The sequence below is a fragment of the Nannobrachium achirus genome (genome assembly GCF_963921795.1).
Source record: "Nannobrachium achirus genome assembly, chromosome: 10".
Lineage (NCBI taxonomy): Eukaryota > Metazoa > Chordata > Actinopteri > Myctophiformes > Myctophidae > Nannobrachium > Nannobrachium achirus.
Window position 1 is genome coordinate 56,989,659 of NC_137819.1, and position 21,355 is coordinate 57,011,013.

The 21,355-nt window shown below is 40.8% G+C and overlaps 1 protein-coding gene across 1 annotated transcript; it reads right to left on the reverse strand.

Moving 5' to 3' along the window:
• Window positions 1-1,858: 1,858 nt before the first annotated feature.
• On the reverse strand, window positions 1,859-20,284 carry LOC308292530 (neurocalcin-delta B). Its single transcript, XM_080734887.1, has 4 exons — window positions 20,102-20,284; window positions 7,469-7,905; window positions 4,163-4,268; window positions 1,859-3,360 (listed from the first exon to the last, which is right to left on the reverse strand). The coding sequence occupies exons 2-4, from the start codon at window positions 7,844-7,846 to the stop codon at window positions 3,269-3,271; spliced, it is 576 nt and encodes a 191-aa protein (XP_080591013.1). The 5' UTR covers window positions 7,847-7,905; window positions 20,102-20,284; the 3' UTR covers window positions 1,859-3,268.
• Between the last annotated feature and the right edge of the window lie 1,071 nt (window positions 20,285-21,355).

Sequence of the window (21,355 nt, forward strand, 5' to 3'; positions counted from 1 at the left end):
TTTGAATACTTTTTTTGTATTTTAACCTTGAAAAGTAACAACAATGATCTGTACGAGAACTCGGATTTGAAAATGAGACCTCTGAACTGAGGGTCTGTTCTTTAGACCTTTTATATTTTAACCTTGAAAGAAATGTTAAAAGTAAAACAGCAACATAGGAGGAGTGAGATTTGAACACAGAAGCTCTGCACTGAGAGTCTAACCTTTAGACCACTACACCATCTCTCGCCATAGATAGCTCCTGGTGCTTTTGAGTAATTCTTTTGTATTTTAGCCTTGAAAAAGGTCCAAGTAATACAGCAACATAAAAGGACTGAGATTTGAACCTGGAACCTCAGCACTGAGAGGCTGATCTTTAGACAGCTAGAGTAGACCATCTCTCATCAGCATACCTGCCAATATCTACTGTATGGCTGCATTACAAAAACACATACAAATATATACAAGTTTTCCATTTAGTTTTTATTTGATAACAAAATGGACATTCCTACACTGAACACAAATTGCAAGTAACAATACAAAATCTACAAAATGGTACAGTTTTGTTCGACAGATAATTGTACAGTATAATTGGATAAAATACTGTGTTTTTAATTGTATTTGTCTATATTTGGCACTTGACCACAAGATGCTACTGAATGAAATATGGGACTTAAGTACTATCATCGTCGAGTTGAAATGGCAGAGGAGACTCACACTTTTCCTTCCCAGTTACAGTATATTCCTTTTCTTGAATTTTGTTGAGGTCATGCATTGTGAAGCACACCCAATGTACTAGAGCAATTCTGAAGGACGGATGCTCGGTAGGCCAATCAGATCTTTCCCCACTGCAAGGGACAGAGTGACTTCCACAGTTCCAACTTGCCAGTCCTCTTTTACCAACGCCCAGAGCCGGAGGAGGCGTCTACCTTTATATGTCTATGATTTTCTCAAAACGCCAAGGCCCACCAAAATAGTCTCTTGAAATTTTGATTAAAAATAAACACTTATGTAGGGATTTCTAGAGAACTCTGTGCTAGCAGTTTCCTTCTGCTAAGATTTTTCACTCAAGTGGTTTTCTAAATGCTTTAGATTTCTTATCTGTAATCCTGCCATCATCCCATTAAGGGTAGCAACCGAGCGATCATGCAAACACAAACGTAATCTGTAACATCAGCGCTCACTCACACTGGGAAAGAAAAGTGCACATGATGTTGACGACATCAGCTTAAACTTTCAAGTGACATTTGCTCTAGAGCTTAAAGATCCGTTGATATTGACAACGCATACACCGTTGCTACGGGCAGACAAATAGAAGCACTTAGCAATGCAATGTAGTATAAATATTAGAGCCCAACCAAAGCCTCCTGATGTTTTGACTGGCGTGTACAAAACATCTGTGCAAAATCTAGTCAAATCAATTTGAACGACGTAGTCTTTATTAAAGACTGTCAAAATACAAGCTCACACTGTGCCTTGCGTCAGGTTGTGAGCCTGTAATCTCTAAAAAAAAAAAAAAAAAAAAAAAAACATTTTGAAAATGTCTAAAATCTGTTGAATGCGAAACATCAGCTGTATAATTGCAGATGTTGTCACAAAGTGTCAAATAATGGGCAATGTCGGTCTGGCTCTAATAAATATTTCTACTATTTCCTGCAGATATGTTGTCAGTGAATGATATACATGATCTGGGTTGTACTGTAGCTTGTGGTGCAACTGCAATAACTAAACCTATTTTCTTACTGCCAAATATAAAGTTGCTACTAAATTATATACACCATTATGTAGCAATGAATGAATGTCAAAAGCTTTATGCATAGCAAAATATGTGGTCCCTCCCACCCCTGCCCCACCCATACAATTTCTAGCATAAATATGAATGAATATACTGTACAATTTCAACTCTTCATCGAGAAAATAAAATGTATCACAATTGAATAATTTAAATGTCAAACCCATAAAAGTGAATCTTTCATTGTGGCAAATTCCAACACTAATAACATTAGTACATTACATTCGAGTTGTCAGAATGTAATGTACTGAATATATTATTTCTATTAGTCTATACTGTATATCTTCTTGATTATACATTCCTTGAAGAAAGAGGATTATACCTCCTTTATACGATGTTTGTAAATTTTATGTGCTGTATGTTTGCCGAAGGTTTGCATTTGTGCCAGTTTATATTCTTATGGACCTCTTTCCAGAGCACTGCCAAATATAGCTGCGGCGTCGCTGTGCGAAGCGGTGCCGCTTGATGCCACAGCTATGGTTGCTGCTCTGAGAAATGGGTCTACCATGTACGGACATTCAACTTGCCATTAAATGTTATTTGCAATAAACAGGTGCTAGTAATCCATGTTCAGGATGTTCCCCCTTTTGGGGTTCAAATATGAGTCCATTTTGATTTGTTGTCACATTATGTTTTAAATACATTTTGAAACAGGAAAAACGAAATCGTCTAGGTGTAAAAAAAACTACATTTCCCAGACATCCCTTGTACATATCTATACTGTAAGTCATGAACATTTGTAGTCCAGTGTTCACATGGAGACAGACAGTAGAACAACGAAGCTCAGTCAATACTTTCTGATGACCTGCAGAGACCGTCATATACAACTCAAGAGCAATGATTTAAAAAATATAAACAAAATAAAAACAAATGCCACGGATAAAAGGTAATAAAATAACAGAGAACTTGGACTGGGCTCAAAAAGCTGAGGTCGTTTTTAGATACCCCATGTCTCCGTTGGGACCATCTAAACTACGATTCACAACAACCACACACATGACAGTATGGATTCTGTGTTCAAAACTAAAAAACAAAGTCTTTGATGGTATCAGAGTCCTCATCGATCCCAGGTGTTGTGGGACACGTCTTGTTGGAACTTGAGCGTTTCACCGAGCGGGGGAGAGAGAGAGAGGCATGCGCATGTATGAGGGCGTCTGTGAAAGACTGAATATCCTATGTTTCATAAAGCACGGGACAGCATTACACTGTGTACGGACATTACCTTTCTTTACTAGTGTGTGTGTGTGTGTGTGTGTGTGTGTGTGTGTGTGTGTGTGTGTGTGTGTGTGTGTGTGTGTGTGTGTGTGTGTGTGTGTGTGTGCGTGTGCGTGTGCGTGCGGGGTCCCATACATGTGCCTCACTCTGCACAAAATGTCCTCGTCAGCTCAAGGCCAAAGTGATGTGATGTCAGGAATCACCGTCGCGTCAAGTGAGAGAGACTCTTGGAAATGTGTTGAATTAAATCAAACCACAAGTGGGAAAAGGTTCATTTGGTGTCTACTGTGCACTGCTGGGGTCACACTGGAGCAGCCGCACGATGGACGGATCGTTCTTAGCTCCCTCCACAAACTCCTCTAGGGACAGTTTGCCTGAGATAGAAAGAAAGAGAGAGATAGAAAGATTATTTATTATATCATTGACCAGAGGTCTTCAATGTTTTCAGGCCAAGGACCCCTTAGTTGAGAGAGAGATGACGTAGGGACCCCCACAACCTGTTCATAGATTCCATAAAGTTTCATTGTTTGACAGCACAATCATCAGTGTATTTTGGATTCATGTCAATTTGTGTTTTCAGATATTTAACCACTTGAACCGTCAATACTAAATAAACTTGACCTTTCACTCTGTACTTAGTCTGCTCTTTTCCCCCTCTACACTAAAGCTCTTTGCCAAAAATAGCCGATCTACAAGCTCACAACGCCTCGCAGGCATTGTGAACTTGTAGATCTGCTATTATTGGCTAAAGTTCTCAGAATATGGACGCTAGGGTTCAAGTGGTGAAAAAAGAAATATATAATCACTCAATATATAAAATCACTCAAAGATTTGGAGGACCCCCTGTTGTAACTCTGGGGACCACCTGGGGATGACCCCTGTCATTGACTAAAATGTAAAATCAAGATAATTAGACATCTCCTGGGAAAACTGTACAGTATAGCAGAGTTCAATATTGAAAGAAATAGTTTATTTAAATTGTTATCATATTGTTAATATCATCATCATCTTTCTCCTCAACCTGTGTCTCATAATGTGAAGATATTGCATTGAGACTTTTTCTTTTTTTGGCTAAACTGACTTGGCAGTTTAAAATCATAAAAATAATGATCTCTAACCACTTAATGACTGAAAAACAACAACAAAAAGCCAGGGTTTTAGTGAGTCGAGTCTTACCATCTCGGTTTGTGTCCATCTGCCTGAAGATCTTCTCTGTGCGTTTCTCAGGTGTGGATTCATCCTCAGGCATCTTCATTACTGATGACACCATCTTGTAGATGGCCTGAAAAAACACACACATTTCCATTTAGTGGATTGCTTAAAGCATAATCTTTTTCATGTCAATTAATTACCCCCATGTATTTGGTCACGGACCACCCATCTGAAAAGATTTTGTGAAAAATGTCTTAAAATGTTTCAAATGTATTTCAAGTAAAAATGTTCTTTCATCGGATTTTAAGGTACAGTAAAACATTTAGGCTAAAAGGATAACACAAACTCATTTATGTATTCAATTCATCATATAGAATATTAACACATGGGTGAGTGCACACAAAGTACTGACATAACGTTTTGTATACAGCATATTGCGATAATAATAATGTGTGGTCTAGGCCTCGATTTTCTATATTATCGTGATGTTAATGCCGGCGATTCAATTAATCGATTTTCAAAGTTCAGAATCGATTTTCATGATTTTATTTATTTATTAAAAAAAAAATCAGTCAGTAAGTACAGGTCCTAAAGGAACAGTTTTAGGTCATGAGGATGTCATGTTATGGCTAAAGCTAGCACAGTGCTGTAGGCCTGTAGCACAGCGATATTAAAAAATAAAAATAATTATGACTGTTGTGTTCTGTGTTTTCTGGCATCTTGACCAGGAACATGTTGTTGTAATGTTGTACCACTGGCACTTTGGCTGAAATAAATGTCAGAAAGATTGACTGACTTTATTTTACTAAATTACCCCCTTGGGATAATAAAGGTATCTATCTATCTATTTGGCTGCACTGATTTGAAGTATATGATTCAACTTTTAATGTTTTATATTGTTTAGAATTGTTTTAAAATGTTTCAATATAAAAAAGCTGTAATTTTTGGGGAAAAAATCGCAATAATCGTGATTTGAATCGCAAATTGCAGGAAAACGCAATAATCGTGATATAATCGAATGGTCACCCTATGAATCGAAATCGAATCGAATCGGGAAAAAGTGAATCGTCACATTAGACCCTGAATATACACGTATACTGTATGCTGATGTTTACTTTTGAGTGGAAAAAACAATGTTAACATTTAGCTAAACATATGGGGACCCCCAAAAAATAATTTGGCGACCCCCCCTGGGTCTGGCTTAGGCTGGTCCCGACACACAGGTTGAGAACCACTGGTGTAGAGAACACAGCCGGAAAAACGGTACAGGGCTTTGAAGTCCAAGGTCCACGCACCTTTCTGCTTTGAACCACTCCCTGCTTCAATACTTGTCAAATGTACAGGCGTTTGCAGTTGCACAAACATCTCTCTCTCTCTCTCTCACACATACTAGTGATTCTATTCTATGTAGAAAGGCAAAACGATGTTTTTGCACTTATGATATGTGTTAAATAGCTCTATATTCCCAAAGCAGTCATTGCTGTAGGCTAGACTGGTGTTTGGTTCAGTCTCCTCGTCTCTCCTGCTCTTCAGTAAATACATGTTCAGGTCAGTATACCAATTTCATCTCCAACAGGAGATAACTCATACAGGATAGGGATGCCCCGATCGCGTTTTTTTGCTCCCGATCCCGATCAAATATTTTTGCTCCCGATTCGATCCCGATCCTTCCCGATCCGATCTTTCGGCAATGCATTAAGGAAAAAGAAAAGAAAAATGCTTTTATGTTGTCCTTTAATGTTGTTTTTTTTATTTAAATAACAGTATCCATTCTATCCAAGCTTCTTTTTTCACTTAGTGCAGCATTGTATCAAAACAAATTAAAAATAAAGCTCATCAGCTTATATATTTTCTAAATATATAAAGACAAGGTGTTTCCCGATATTTTTCTCCCGATTCCGATCTTTTGAAATCGGCCCCGATATCCCAATCCCGATCTGGGCATCCCTAATACAGGATAAACTAGATGTTGGAACACAAGCTGATAAATGATCTTTGTCACGATCTCCAGACTGTATGAAATTTGTAACCCACTTGAAATGTATTTTGTGTTCACTAAAGTTGCTGGATAGATGAGATGAGACATTACATTAATTCAATTACAGAGGTATTTAACATTTTAACGATTACCTTTTTTGTTTTAACCAAAAACATAACTTATGGCTCCCTTAATTAATTTACATGCCAATATTAAATGGCTAGAGAGAGAAGCAGCATGCCTTTTTAACAATGTTCAGGGCTTAACGTTGTGCTGAATAGGTGTCTCTCCATCTTAAAGCAACAATGAAGCTGTTAAGTACACGAGGGAAAACGCTCCCTAGAATTGCATAGTTGCTCGTAGTCATGCTGAGTCAAAGGAAGATCCCAGGACGCGAGGAGGAGTTGTTCTACAAATACACCATGGATAAGTGCAGTGCAGACGACCTGAGAGAAAAACTGCCATTTCCACTCAAATTACACAGTGGACGTTTTTCTCCGCTGTGGGAACTCAAATGGGGCAGAACAGATGGGCATGGATATTATACAGTGTATATATATCTGTGTAGCAGCTGACGTGGGTAGATGAGCAAAACAGTGCAAAAGATTCCTCAGCAGCAGTGTTGCATTGGTCGGGTCACAGGCGTACAAGCCATCCCGACTCTTTTTCAGCAGGAGCACACTCACTGACATGCATTGTTGTATAGAGATGCTCCGATTGCGATTTTTGGGGCCGAGCACCGATCAACTGGAATCAGTATCTACTATCTGCCAATACCGATATTCCCGATCACAGCGTCAAATCCATAAATTCTTCTATTTATTGTGTTACTGTAGCAGCTTTTATATATTTAATGATTCTTCTTACAAAACATTGACATTGTATATTAAGTATAAACATTAGGAGATTGCAGGCTGAGGTCCTTTAGTATCCAATTCAACTTGTAGGAGTTGAAGCTGAGGTTACATTCAGTCCCACAGATAAATATTGTGAAAATAGCTGATCTAGCTTGTAGATCAGCAAAGCCAATACCGATCAAAGCCGTTAGAGGTATTATCGGCCGATCAGCAAGGTAAGAGGACACATAGGCAGACAGACACAGACAAAGGCAAACAAAGGGACAGACAGACAGACAGACAGGGCTGACAGACAGACAGACAGACAGGGCTGACAGGCAGAGGCAATCAAAGGGACAGACAGACAAGTGCACAGGCAGAAAACAAATAATCAAAACAAGAAAAGAAAGAAAAAGAAATTGAAGTAAGAGAAACTTACAAAAAACTAAAAGAAAAACAAACTAACAAAAACAAAGGACATTAACCCCTACAACACACACACAAACACACACATACCGTTACAATCTCCAGCATCTCAGCCTTGCTGATGTATCCGTTCCCGTCCAGGTCGTACATGCTGAAGGCCCACTTCAGCTTCTGGTCCAGGCGCCCGCGGGACGTCACGCTCAGCGCGATGATGAACTCCCTGAAGTCGATGGTGCCGTCGCCGTTGGCGTCGAACGTGCGGAAGACGTGCTCGGCGAACTTGGAGGCGTCGCCGTAGGGGAAGAAGTTCCCGTAGATCTTCTTGAACTCCTCCATGGAGAGCGCGCCGCTGGGACAGTCCCGCAGGAAGCCCTTGTACCACTCGGTGATCTCATGCTCCGTGAAGTCCGTGTTCTCCACCAGGTCGTTCATGATCTCGGGACGGAGCTTGCTGTTCTGCTTGCCCATTGTGACCGACGATGCTGCGGCTGCTGTGCGTGTTGACGAGAGGTTGATGGAGCCTTAAACTGTGGCAGAGTGGAAGGGGGGAGAGAGAGAGAGAGAGAGAGAGAGTCATTAGGAAGCATTTAAATGAACTTGCGAGTGTAAGAGAAGGTGAGGGAGGAGGAGAGGAGGATGGAGAGATGGTAAGGCACAGAAAAACATTCAGTGTCATTAAAGCCACTCTCACTCACTGCAATAAACAGAGGAGCAAACAGAGGCAAGCTAAATACACGGTTTGATACTGACGCACCGTTTCAGAATCCGGATGAGTCACACCACACACACACACACACACACACACACACACAGACACACACACGCATGCTTGCTGCACAAGACCACCAAGCGCTACAGCTGCGCAACCACACCCTTTTTGAAGAGACACTTCTGATAACTCAAATGTCTAAAAAAAAAAAAAGAACTGCTCCAGGCATTCAGCTCGGTCACATGTGCACCCCGCTGTGACTGTATACTGTATGTGTGTGTATGTCTTTGCAGATGCCACTTCCACTTCCTGTAACAAACCCAACTTGCATGTAAGCTTTAACGCACAGTCCCACAACCACTGCGTTTGTTGAATCGCACTGTTTGCTGACCTAGTTTGTTTTTATTTTGATTATGCGTTCTCGGCATGATTGCTGTAAACAGCAACAAAGAAAAAAGATAAAGAAAATACATAATGATAATTTCTTGAAACTAATTCTCAAGAGTAAAAAAAAATATGTAAACATTCCTACTATTCATACACACACTGGCTCAACCTATCATAATGGGTCTGACAGAAAGTGGAACTAGGCCTAATCCTCCCATATGTCGATGTTGTGCAATGTAAAAGATAATCACTCCTCTGAAATTAATGGCTCGGGAGAAAAAGCAGAATAAAAGCATAAATGGAGTTTATAAACCCTAACCTTAATGTCTCTCAGCGCCTCTCCACAGCTTGCTACTAACGGCTACCCAGCTCATCAGGCCAAAGACAGATCATTTAAGATAAGATTCCCATAGAGAAATTCAAGTGTTCGCAGTAATATCAACAAAGCACGACACACAGTACAGGACCAGGTAAGAACAGAGTGGTACGAATATGCTGCATTCAGAAGTATCTGGAGGATATCTACAATCAGTCTGAACAGTGAATATATGCATAAATATGCATCTATTGCCAGTGGATATATGAATGGATATTATACGTGTACAGGTCAACTATGAATATGACTGTCAACAGGCCTTCAGCAGTATCTAGATATTATGTACAGCAGTGGTTCTCAAAGTGGATTCCAGGGACTCTGTGGGTTCCTTTAGGGTGTAACTCTGACAATGTACAAATGAAATAAAAATGAACCGTAAGTGTTCATTTGGATCCATTTGTACACTGTCAGAGTTAAGGGGAGACCTTGAAATGAGAACGTTTGAGAAACACTGTTTAACAGTATCGACATAATGAGTATGTACTGTAGAGTCTATCAACAGTAAATTTAAGTGTATATAAATAAACCTTACAACAGTTACCCTCAGTACTGATGGCATCTGTCACCGTTCTGTGGTGTACATCCCGGTAGTCCATGACATGTGCAAGTGTGCCAGAGTCGAGCAGGAGTCATTAATCCCAGAGAACGGAACGGTTAAGTTCTCGTGTGGCGGTCAGGCTTGGTTGTGTAGCCTGACGGCTACTGGCACAGACCCCAACCCTAAACCTGGGCCGGGCCGGGGGGGGGGGGGGGGGGGGGGGGGTGACTCTGTGGCTCAATGTGCTCCTCATCCCCGCTTGCACACAGATAGAGGGATGAGAGGAGCAGAGCCTGTTCTAAGCTTTAGCAGGGGATAATGACAGATAGCATCAGCAATGTCGGCTCAGGCTTCATGCTGCAACGTACATGACAGACAGATCACTCCAGAACGGAACATCTGATGTGATCTGTCACCTGTCTACTTGCAGCCACGTTGGTGACTTTTGACTTTTCTTATTATACGTTATATTTAGATTTCAAACCCTAATAATTAGGCCTATACAAATTGAAAGCTTGAAAGAAGAAAAAAGAAAAGAAAATCATTCATCATTTTAGAAATATTACTTTGGATTGCATCAGGACTCTGGAGTAGGGCTGTCATGATTATGACATTTTACATGAGGATTAATTGTCACTCAAATAATTGCGATTAACGATTTAATTGTGTTTTTGGCGTTGACAATTACATTTCTGTTTGGCTTTTAGGCTTTGAAGTTGCACATGGCAGATATGACACATAACCCAAATATACAAAGAGATTAAGGACATATCCAAACTTTACACTTTAAAAAGAACATTGATAGTGGAAATAGCCGATGCGACACGTTGTGAGCTTGTAGATCTGCCATTTCCACTACTTTTTGAAAGTGTTCGAAACTATCTTAACATTTCTCAACATGGAAACGATTATGACGAGTATGACTTACATTATATTTAGATTTCAAACCCTAATAATAAGGCCTACCGTATATAAGTTTCACGAATTGAAAGCTTGAAAGAAGAAAAAAGAAAATCCATCATTTTAGAAATATTACTTGGGATTGCATCAGGAGAACAACCCAACCCAAGCACTGTTCTGTAACAGTTTGTAGATTGTGATCTATTCAACGTGGGGTTTTAAATCATCCACATTGTGCACATGGAGCAGTGTTATTTATGCTCCTTCTGCTGTGTGACTGATAATAATCAGGAGTAAAACGGTAAACGGTAAATCAGTAAAACGTTTGGCAGGCAGTTGTTGAGTTGCAACACAGTAGCCTACCTTGTTCTATTTACATCATCGTGTCTCTCTGATTTCTCAGTCAAACTCACATGATGACCCCCAAAAGTAACCACACACATTCCAAACTGCTGTGCTAATTTAATAATTAACCAAAGTAACCAAAGGGTTCTTGCAAAGTGGTGACAACAGATTCTAATCATCTCCCTGCAGGTTTCTGGCTGCTTCTGCAAGCTGCAGATTACACCTGCTTGCACACATGTCAGTCTTGGAACAATGTGCATCAGAAGCTGCACATCGATTGATTGATTGATTGATTGATTGATTGATTGATTGAAGACTTTATTAGAAGTTTGCATAGGAAAAGGTACAGTTTCATGACGGTACAGTTCACTGGTACAAGGTCTACTAAAAGGAGATCCATGAAAAGACTAAGCTTATTTCCACAGGAAACCATTTAAGTATCTCATATAACATTGAATGACAGACGAATAGAACACAGTACTATGCAGTAGATATGTAAAGAAAGTAAAATGAAAGAACAAAAATCACACCCGTGTGAACTGAGCGGTGGTCGTGGAGGCTGCGCAACAGCAAAACAAATATATATATATATATACCTGTATATATATATTATAAAAAATATTAAAACAATATTAAACAAAATATTAATAATAAAATGCATGTCACTCAGGCCGCCACTGGTATCCATCCTTGTGTGTGTGTGTGTGTGTGTGTGTGTGTGTGTGTCTGGTGTGTCTGGTCTGGCCTGAACAACAGCGCCCCTCCCTTAACATGTGTGGTCAAAAAAGGTACTGTAGACTACATACAGACACGGACGGACGGAGACAGACAGACCCACACACACGGCCACGTATAGGAGCGTTGTGACCACTGCTCAAAAAAGGAAAACAGTAAGTCTAAACAAACAGAAAGTATATACAGGGGTTGTTGTTCTCGCCCCTCTCCCCCTAGTGGCGCGGGAAAAAAAGAAGAATTTCTGGGGACTCAGATTAGCTCAGGGGTGGCTGAACCACAAGCTAAATAGAGCTCTGCCTTTGCATGAAAAAGGATGCAGTAGTCGAGGCCAGCAATGAGCCACAGACTAGATACAAGCAGGGGATGGTAGATCCAAGTTTGGTTGTCAATATGATGAGATGAGTGTGAAATGATTATGACAAATATATTGTCATGCACACACATACAGTACATGCACATACGCCCCAAGATAAGTGATTTTCTATGGATCCCAAAATAAATGTTGCTTAGCAGTTTGGGGACAATCAGGGTACTCAAGTGTTCAGGGTGGACTCAGACCACACTACCTTTTACCATAATTGCAGACTCTTAAGATCCAACTGTCATCCTGACCTGCATGCATTTTATTTCATTCACAAACTCTGATGAGTCAATTTCTTTTTCATTCATAGATTCTCTCTGATGCGTGCATCAATTTATTTTTCATTCATAAACTCTGTCTGATGACGGCATCAGTTTATTTAATTCATAAACAGTTTTTCCCCCCCATTAACTGTCTGATGAGTGGCAGTGCATACATTTTTATTTCATTCATAAGTTGTCTGATGAGTGCATCGATCGTTTCTTTTTTTCCATTCATAAACTCTGTCTGATGACGGCATCAGTTTATTTCATTCATAAACTCTGAAGGCACTGCAGTGTTGTCTGCACCGTGGATGTTTACTGCCTGGCCAATTGCATTACAGTTGAGGCTGTGTTACCATGGTGACACACCATACTGGAAACAAAGTCACTCCTGTTTATGGTAGCAGATGGGAAAAGATGTTAAATTAAAAAAACAAAAAAATCGAATCTATTATCATCACTTTTAATTAAAAGGTTAGTTACACCATCCAGAAAAACGCAGGCAAAAATCCTTCATTATACGGACTAAAAACATTGATGATGCAGGCAAAAATCATAGATCTTGCGATGAAATATGCAGGGTTTTATGTGATTTTATGCAATGAGTTGCAAAATATGCGAAAAGTTATAAATTACACGGAATATGCGTAAAAATGTGAAATACTCGGGGGTTTATGTGATTTTATGCTGTGAAATATGCCGGTAGCTCCGAAATATGCGGGCTGAAATAAGTGATTATGCTGCCTTTTTGAAAATATGTGACCCCCCGCATATTCTGCAGCATTTGACTGATAATTACATAATCACATTTTTCTGGAGGGTCTACTTAATAGTAGAGTAATACCAAAATATTACTTTACACAGGCTTTCATTTGGGGTAAATATTCTCCCTTCTCTGCCATCTATCACTTCTCATACCCTCCAGATCCATCTATAAGGAGGTTCATCTTGTCCCAAAGGGACACGTGGACCGACACAACCCCAGGCTCTCCCCCAGTGTACAACGATAACACATCTTGTAGGCTACCTCTGGTTTTATTTTAAGAGAACAAGTGATGGGAGGGAGGGACGAGAGATCAAAGAGCACCTTAACATCTCTAGGACAATGCAGCCTAAGGACTCAGCTATTTCTGGTGACCTGAAGGCTCTGAGACCACAGCCAACCACAAATTAACCTTTAAGGCTCTTATACCTGACGCTACTAGAAAGCCAATGACGGCACTGTTGCATAACCAACGGTAGGTACGGCCGGCAGGAGGGCCGGCCGCGTGGTCAAACGCAGGCCAGAACTCCTAAGAGAGCAAAGCACAGGGCTCTGGTTGAACTTTCTGATCGTGTCTGAGAAGGTCAGAGGCTGTGAAAGAGACAGTCTTTGACCTCAACCTGCAGGCGTATTAGCCAGACAGGAACAGGCTGTCCCTCTCACAATACACATGTTCATCTCACAAGGCACACAGTCACCCTGGGAAAATATATTATAAACATTTTGGACTCTTCCAAATACATTTTCTTACATATTTGTTGCCGAACACATATAATATTGATATTTCGATTGTTTATGTAGTCTATTTTTCTCCTTATTCTTTACGTGGCTGCGCCTCAATGTCACTTTTCCTTCGTATTTTCATGCTCACACCATGACAGTTATCAAAATTATGTCAGTAATAACAGAGTTTTCATATTTGTTAGCCATATTAAAAACCTGACAGTACTGTGGATGAGTTCTGGATCAACCAGGATGTGGAGGCAAAAGTGACATAACAATAGGGCTGGGCTATATGTCAATATTATATTGATTATATCGATGATGTATGGTAAAAAATATCAGGATATTAGATTTTGTCAATATCGCCCAGCCCTACAACAAAAACATTGTTGTATTCATAGATTATTGGGACTTGGACCATGGTGATCAATGGGAGGTTATTCCAATCTGTGCATAGTTTTTGCAGAGCTCTGTACTCAGAAAGGCCGTATGGACACAACCAGTCCACCGAGCATGAACTTAAAATGAGCAACAGAGACAATATTTATGGAGCTCATCATTGCGCCGTAACGCAATAGGGACCCTCAAGTGAATCATTCTTGGCAGACCAAACTGAAGGGATTCCTCCCAGGTCATCTACTAGAGGCACGCTTACATAACAGGCAGCCGTCTCCATTTATAACCTGCAGGTAGGCTGAGGCTTAGACCAAGAGCTCATATAATCCAAGAGGGAAGAATAAGGAAAGCAAACAAGAGAAGAAAAAGCAGACGACATTAAAGGACGGAGCCAAAGTGGAGGAGGACAGAGGCCCGATTGTGGACGGAAAGTTTCCGTTTGACACCCATGAACGACACAGTCATAATGAAACGTGATCCACCTCTGACCAGGTTGGCAGGGATGAGGTCATTCATTCAGCACCTGATAGACAAGCAATTACTAGACTTTCAAGTTCTGCAACCTGATATCAACGCACCTAGTGAGTGGAATAACCACTTTCCATCGGTCGCTATGGTTCAATGCATAATGCATTAATATGACAGCGTTATCGTTCTGCAACTTTCACCACACATATTAAATACTTGAGTGTCCCATCTGATTCTGGCCCCAGCTCGGCTGAAACTGGTGTGGAAGTGATTTTTTTTGACACTCTGTCACACACACAAACTTCAACTCAGTTTCACTTTCCTTCACATATTAGAGCCCGACCGTTATATCTGACATTATTCCCCTTTTTAATGACATCTGTATCTAGCTATCTGCAGAGGATTTTTTACCTTTTATTTAAAGGGGAAGACCACCCATTTTCAATATTGAACTATGTCATTAATATACCTTAGAGGAGTTATACATAAAATAAAAAAGTTCCCCCTCTTCTGTGTTGCCTAGAACTGGAGGATTGATAGTGGGGTTTGTATTGTAAAGTACAATGGTGTGATGTCATCACATTGTGATTTACAGCATCTACCAGCTCGTGATGGGACACGTTGATGTGAGATTGTAGGCTGTTCAGTTTACTGTATGTGTCGTGTGTACTCTAGTCTATATCTACCTACCTACACACTACACAGTATCAATCAAAGAACCTATATGATCTGTGCGCTAGGACTCTCTGAAATCAGTCTGGACCCACAAATCTGGCATATGTCAGGCTCTAGTTTGTACAATCCTTGTACTGTGAGCTGAGGGTAATCAACAATATAAGTTGTGAAGTGTGTTCAATAAGAGTTATTTATAAAAGCACAATGAGGCCTGAAAGTGAATGTTCCCAAAAGTACATCATCTTTGTTGTGCACTCTGTTTGAGGTAACAATAGCTTTCCTGTTTAAATTTAAATTCTCTGTGGAGGCAGATTTAAATAACTTATTTTGTGGGCAGACGATGGAATGGTAAGAGCCTGTATACCAGAAAGGGAAGCAAACATTGGCACTAATAAGCACTAATGCAATGTTTTCACAAGCAACTCTCACATCCCATATACACACAGTATGTCTTCTTACCACTTTTAGCCTGGAATAATATTCCTCAAATGTAATAATGTTTGGCAGTTACCCCTGCTTTCACAGACACAAAATGGTTCAATGGACGAAAACTCCTGTAGCCACTACCAGAATATAGAAGAATATTTCATAATATTCTGAATTGCCCAGATTTGTTCCTAAACTTGTTTTCTGGATTTTGATACATTTGTGAAACCTGTCGTTTGTTACACATTCCAATCTAAACCGTTGGCAAATACTCCGGTGCCGCAACGTTAAGTTCTACAGAGCAAGGAGGACTCACATTGCAAGTATCACTATTCACGACTAAGGCTGCTCGCTGAAGCATTTTGTTACTGTCACTGTGAATATGTTACTGTCTGTAACCCCATCTCTTCTGTCATTTTGTAAGGTCAGAGCTAGCTGCCAGGTCAACCTGCCCCTGGATTCACTGTAGAGCTCTACCCAGGGCAGGCCGCCGAGGCCGGTGTTGTATTGACATCGGCCTCTTGATAAGCACCAACGTGTGTTTCTGTGTGTTTGTGTCTGTCTGTATATGTATGTTTAATGTACATTTCGTGTATATAAGTGTTTGAATCTTTACGTGCAAACAACACAAATGTCTTCCTCTAAAAGCATCCAAATTCTGATTTAAGCGACAGCTTGCAGCGACGGCTTCATATCTGGACTTGAGGCCGGGATGCTCCTCCTAAGTCACAACATCAACAGTTCGGGGCGGCCGCTGGCCTAGTGGTCCGGGCACATACCACATACTAGGCTATGATGCCTGCTGGCGTCGCCGGTTCGATTCCCGATCTGGATGACCTTTGCCACATGTTATTCCCCATCTTTCCCCATTTCCTGTCAGTCTACTATCCTATCAAATAAAGACATAAAAGCCCCAACAAAAACTAATAACAACATCAACATTTCTAGGAACAGCCTAAATGTCTGCTGACGATTCCTGGTGTGTTTGAATAAAAGACAGATCTCAGCTTCCATAGAGTGTGTGTGGCCCCATGAGTCATTTTCAATGGAGACATTAACCACTTGAACCCGATGTCATTGATCCGGTCCCGCAGGGTCTGCACTTGGCAATCTCCTTTTTCCCCTCTACACCACCAAATCTTTTTGCTGAAAATACTAGCCAATTTACAAGCTCGGAACACATTGCGACACATTGTGAGCTTGGAGAAAATGGTTCGAGTACCTTGATATGCCCAGAATAGGGACGCTGGGGTTCAAGCGGTTCACAACCACACACCCACACACAAAAACCATTCAATCTGTGACCTTTTAAGAGGTTTGCTAAATTCACATATTCTACCCTCTATATCACGATGACACACATTTCACGGTCACTCAGTGAGTTTTCATGTTGTTTTTAAGCTCTGTGGAAAACCACAATGATGACATGACAGAGAGGCCACGAGAGAGCACAGTCTACAAGCCGTAACAAGAAGGCTGGTGACGTTAATAGACACACTCGGATACAAATACATACTGTACACACACGCGCGCACGCACACACACACTTCCAGACTGCACAAGCAAAGTGCTTGTTTAATCTGGATTAGATGCCTCCAGATGCTAACAAATACATGCCAGAGAGTCGGCTGTAAAAACAAAAGCTATATGTTCTTTGTTCATACGGAAACATCAATCTGCTTACAGAACTGAACCCTCCTACTCATCTGTGACAGACTGAAATCTGCCATGACCTCATTCTGGAAATGCAGCACCTAGGCTATTACCATGTGGCTTTCTATGCAAAACATTCATAAGGTCTCAGAATAGTCAATATGGGGCCCGGGCCGCCGGACTGGCGGTCCGGGCACCCTAGGCTGCAATGCCAGCCTGACAGCGTGTCGCAGGTTCGAGTCCCGATCCTGACGACCTTTGCTGCGTGTCACTCCCCATCTCTCTCCCCATTTCCTGTCCTATCAATTAAAAGGCATAAAACCTTCTCTTTAGTATTATTTTTTTCCCACTCACTTTTGTACTCTTTTGCGTACACCAAATCTCTTTCGCCATAATCATCATCCCTGTTCTCTGTCAACCGCAACTCCTTCGTCATTCCGTTTCTTTCAAAGGGACACAGACAGCACAGACCAGACTAAATACAGGGAACACTGCCACCACTGTGACCAGTCTGGCCCAAGACAAGCACACAAAAAACACCCACACAGACCAAAATAGAACACGGTTCAAATATAGAGTACATTCAGCATCCTAAAAAGTGTTTGGAGGGACGATTTGACCACACTAAGGGGGCCATTATCTCCAGACTCCACCCTCGTGTGACCGCCACCTCCACAGGTCTTGGTGGTGGAGACGGACAGTCCATGCAGCCCTTCTCCTACCTTCTATCAGCCTATAAAAAGAGGTTTATTCTCAATACCCCCCCCGTCTCTCTCCCTCAGTCTGTGAATGTCTGTCTTCTCTGTTTTCACCCCTGTCATTCTCAAGTTCTCTTTGCCTCTTTCCATTTCAATGAGCTTCCTCAGAAGCCGTTCTCTGTTGCCGTGTCGAAGCTTTTGGGGAAATGTCAGTCTCTCTCTCTGTGTGTGTGTGTGTGTGTGTGTGTGTGTGTGTGTGTGTGTGTGTGTGTGTGTGTGTGTGTGTGTGTGTGTTTCGTCATCCATCTACAGGCATTATGTGGTCCAACCTGGCAGCTCCATCACCAGTAGTTTTGTTTATTATATTGATTACTTTTTCAATTAGTCGAATAATCGAGATGCATATTTCTTTCTTAGTTTTTTTTATCTACGTATATCATGTTATACTTCATCACACAACACTGCAAAAATAGTGAAAATATTAGATAATTTACAATTTTAGAGCATTTTCATATATAATCACATGGCCAAAATGCCAAATGGGGATTGATTATTATTAATCACTTAATCGAGTAAATTAACGCTTATCAATGATTTTTCAACAAACCGATCAAATATATTAGTTCAATGAACTATTGCACCCTTAGTGTTGACCAGCTGTGTCAGGTCTAAATCCCCAAAAGGTCAAGAAAACTGTCTTTGGTTTTTGAACATCTGTCAGGAAGCACCATTAAACTTAAAGACACAATATCAGAGTAGAGCACATCTTATTCTTATCTCATTTGGTTTATATCTTGGATGACGTCAGAAGAGGAGGATTTCAATTGAGTCTTGAAATTAACAGTAGCCACTTGCCAAAAGATTGGATTACATGAAATTGTACTTTGTTAATCCCAAAGGGACCTTGTGTTACAGCAACTACAGAATATATAAGATTAGGAAATAAGACCAAATCAAATGAAGTGACATTAAACTATATAAGATTAGTAAAAGAATAAAGAACAAAATGTTTATGATAGACATTGGAAAATAGCCATCTTTTCTCCAAACATGCTTTTACACCTTTGGTTGTTAAACTGTTGCAGTGAAATTCTGACCATATTTGTATGTCCTGGCTGGAGATGATGCTTTCTCTGTGTCCTTCATTGATTTATGTAGCTTTATTCTGATAGATTGTTGAGACATATTTTATAGTAGGCAAGGCACTTGCCCCAAAATACACACATAATTCTCCTAAGTGACTTGTGTCAAGTAGGCTTTCTTAAGTATAGGCATGTTTTCACTACAGTTCCGGAATTTTTCCTGCAAAATAATTAGCATAATCATTTTCAACTTGCCGGGAGTTTTGTTTTTTGGGTGTTTTCACATGAGCAAAAATGCTGGCATCGCCATAAAATACATCGTTTTCACTACTAAACCGTCACGGAATGAAAATCCGTGTTATGATGCTCAATGTCATTCCACAAGTTTTCTGTGGCCAAATCAAAGATCAAGAAGAAAAAGAATAAACCTGCACACTCATCTGCTCCAATGTAATTGAAATTACTCAATTGCAAATACCCTCTCTAGCTACTTGCCTTCTTCGTTGCATCAATTTAAAGGCTGATTGATGATATATTTGTGAGAATGTGAACTATAAAAACACTCCATTCCACTACATCCCCATCTCAGACCCCCTGGTGTGGAAGCAAGAAGGTTTTCTTTTCACTTCCTGCTCGTATAATAAAATTCGACAAAAGGTAAAATAAATGAAGATCGAAGAGAAAGAAACATCATTATGAAGCATAAGTTTGTTCTCATTGTAAACTTCGATGAAGCAACGCCATCCTTAGAAGTCAGAAAGTGAGCAGGCAACGCTTTAAATGTATCCATCCACTACATCCTGCACAGTGAGATCTTGTCAATGTTTCAGTTTGCGAATGTAAACATGGTCCCGTATGGTGCATTTAGTTCTATTGTAGAGTAGTACAGTCGCATAGTTACATTTAACTCAATGGGGATTATTAATGTGCAAGACTGGTCTTGTTGGCATTGTTTTATATCACCATACATACAACAACATGCACCATAAGAAGAGAAACGCCATAACACCAAACTTGGAACAACTACTTGAACTTGAAACACTTTATCCAGTATCGTCGAACTTCATGGCTACCCAATGCCATTCACAAACACACTGTTCCTTCCCAGTGCACCAAGACTGCATCGAAATGATCATTGTTTAGATTCGTGCAAGAAGACCTGCATAAATAAAACCTCACCTGAGCTGCAGACTAGAGCAAACAGGAAGCAGATCATAATACATACCTCGCTTTTGCAAGTTGTTGAGCCGCGTTGGGGGATGTAATAGTCCTGGAAGTTTGTTTTTAATCCAAGTCCATTGAGCTTCTTGCCTTTCTTCTTCCCCGGGTGACAGCTATAGTGGCGGATAAACAACAGAAGTTTGAAGCAACAGGTTGTTTTGCTGGAGAGAGAGATGAGATCCCCCCGTTCTGCTTCAAGTCCAACAGTGTCTCCAGCAAGCCGCAGGTTGTGCAGCCTGCAAACCCTCTGCTAAGCCCCGCGAGCCCCGCCTCCACAGCCAAGACGTCAGCCTGGCCATGTGGTCCGCCCGGAGCCTATGGGAGACTGCTGCGTTGGCCTGGCAACAACGACCCCCAGCACAGCGGCGTCAGTTCAGCCAAAAGCTAAGGTACGGCAACATGACTGGTGTGTTGCACGCGCGCCCTCGCGCGTGCAACACACCAGTCATGTTGCCGTACCTTAGCAACAGGCACAATTACAAGTACATTTTATTATTTCCCCCTGTAGCAAAAGGTATGGCAGCTGCCATAGCTTGCCATACCCAATTGACGCCTCTGCCCCAGCACCCAAATGATGGGGTTGACACACACACACAGCAGACCCCCAAGTGTGAAAATTCACAATGGGCTGTCCTTTGGACAGGTAAACACAATAAATGGTGGATTAGGTTAATAAATGACAAAAACTGAACGAATGGATGAATGAATGAAGAGAACACTGCCTTCATTACATCTAGAGATGGAACAGGCGCGCAATACATTTTAGTAGTCTTCATGATGGATTTTGCTACTCCTACTGCATTGCTGTTTATGTGGTAGTTTCATTGGGAGACCAATAGACAATACCTAAAACTATTTAACCAAGGCTTGACAAGAAAATGCATTATAATGACAATTAAATACAAAAAGACAGTTGCCAGGTTAGGACCAGGTGTTCTCAAGGCAAGGCAGCACATTGGAAGACATGCTTTGCCTAAGGGGATTAGTGGAGGTCAAAGCTACAGGGCTTATTCAGCGTGTGTCCAAGGGACGGTTTCTTAATGGCCTTATACAGTACATTGTGAACCCAGAGTGCACATTGAGTCAGCAAAAAATGCTCCCATGCTCCCAACTATAACATAAGTTACAATGCACAACGCTTATTCCTTGCACCTCAATGCAATCATCAAATATAGTTTTAAGGCTTGAAGTAGATTATTAATACATGTGTTCTGTGAAAATATAAATGTGTAATATGTTCTACCTCAGATGTGTAGCT

Excerpts from the sequence above, each read along its gene's own strand:
- LOC308292530 (XM_080734887.1), bottom strand. The coding sequence starts at position 7,846 with ATGGGCAAGCAGAACAGCAAGCTCCGTCCCGAGATCATGAACGACCTG. Across the intron at positions 4,269-7,468 it reads AGATGCTGGAGATTGTAACG|GCCATCTACAAGATGGTGTC; the intron begins GTATGTGTGTGT and ends GTGTTTTTTCAG. Across the intron at positions 3,361-4,162 it reads GATGGACACAAACCGAGATG|GCAAACTGTCCCTAGAGGAG; the intron begins GTAAGACTCGAC and ends TTTCTATCTCAG.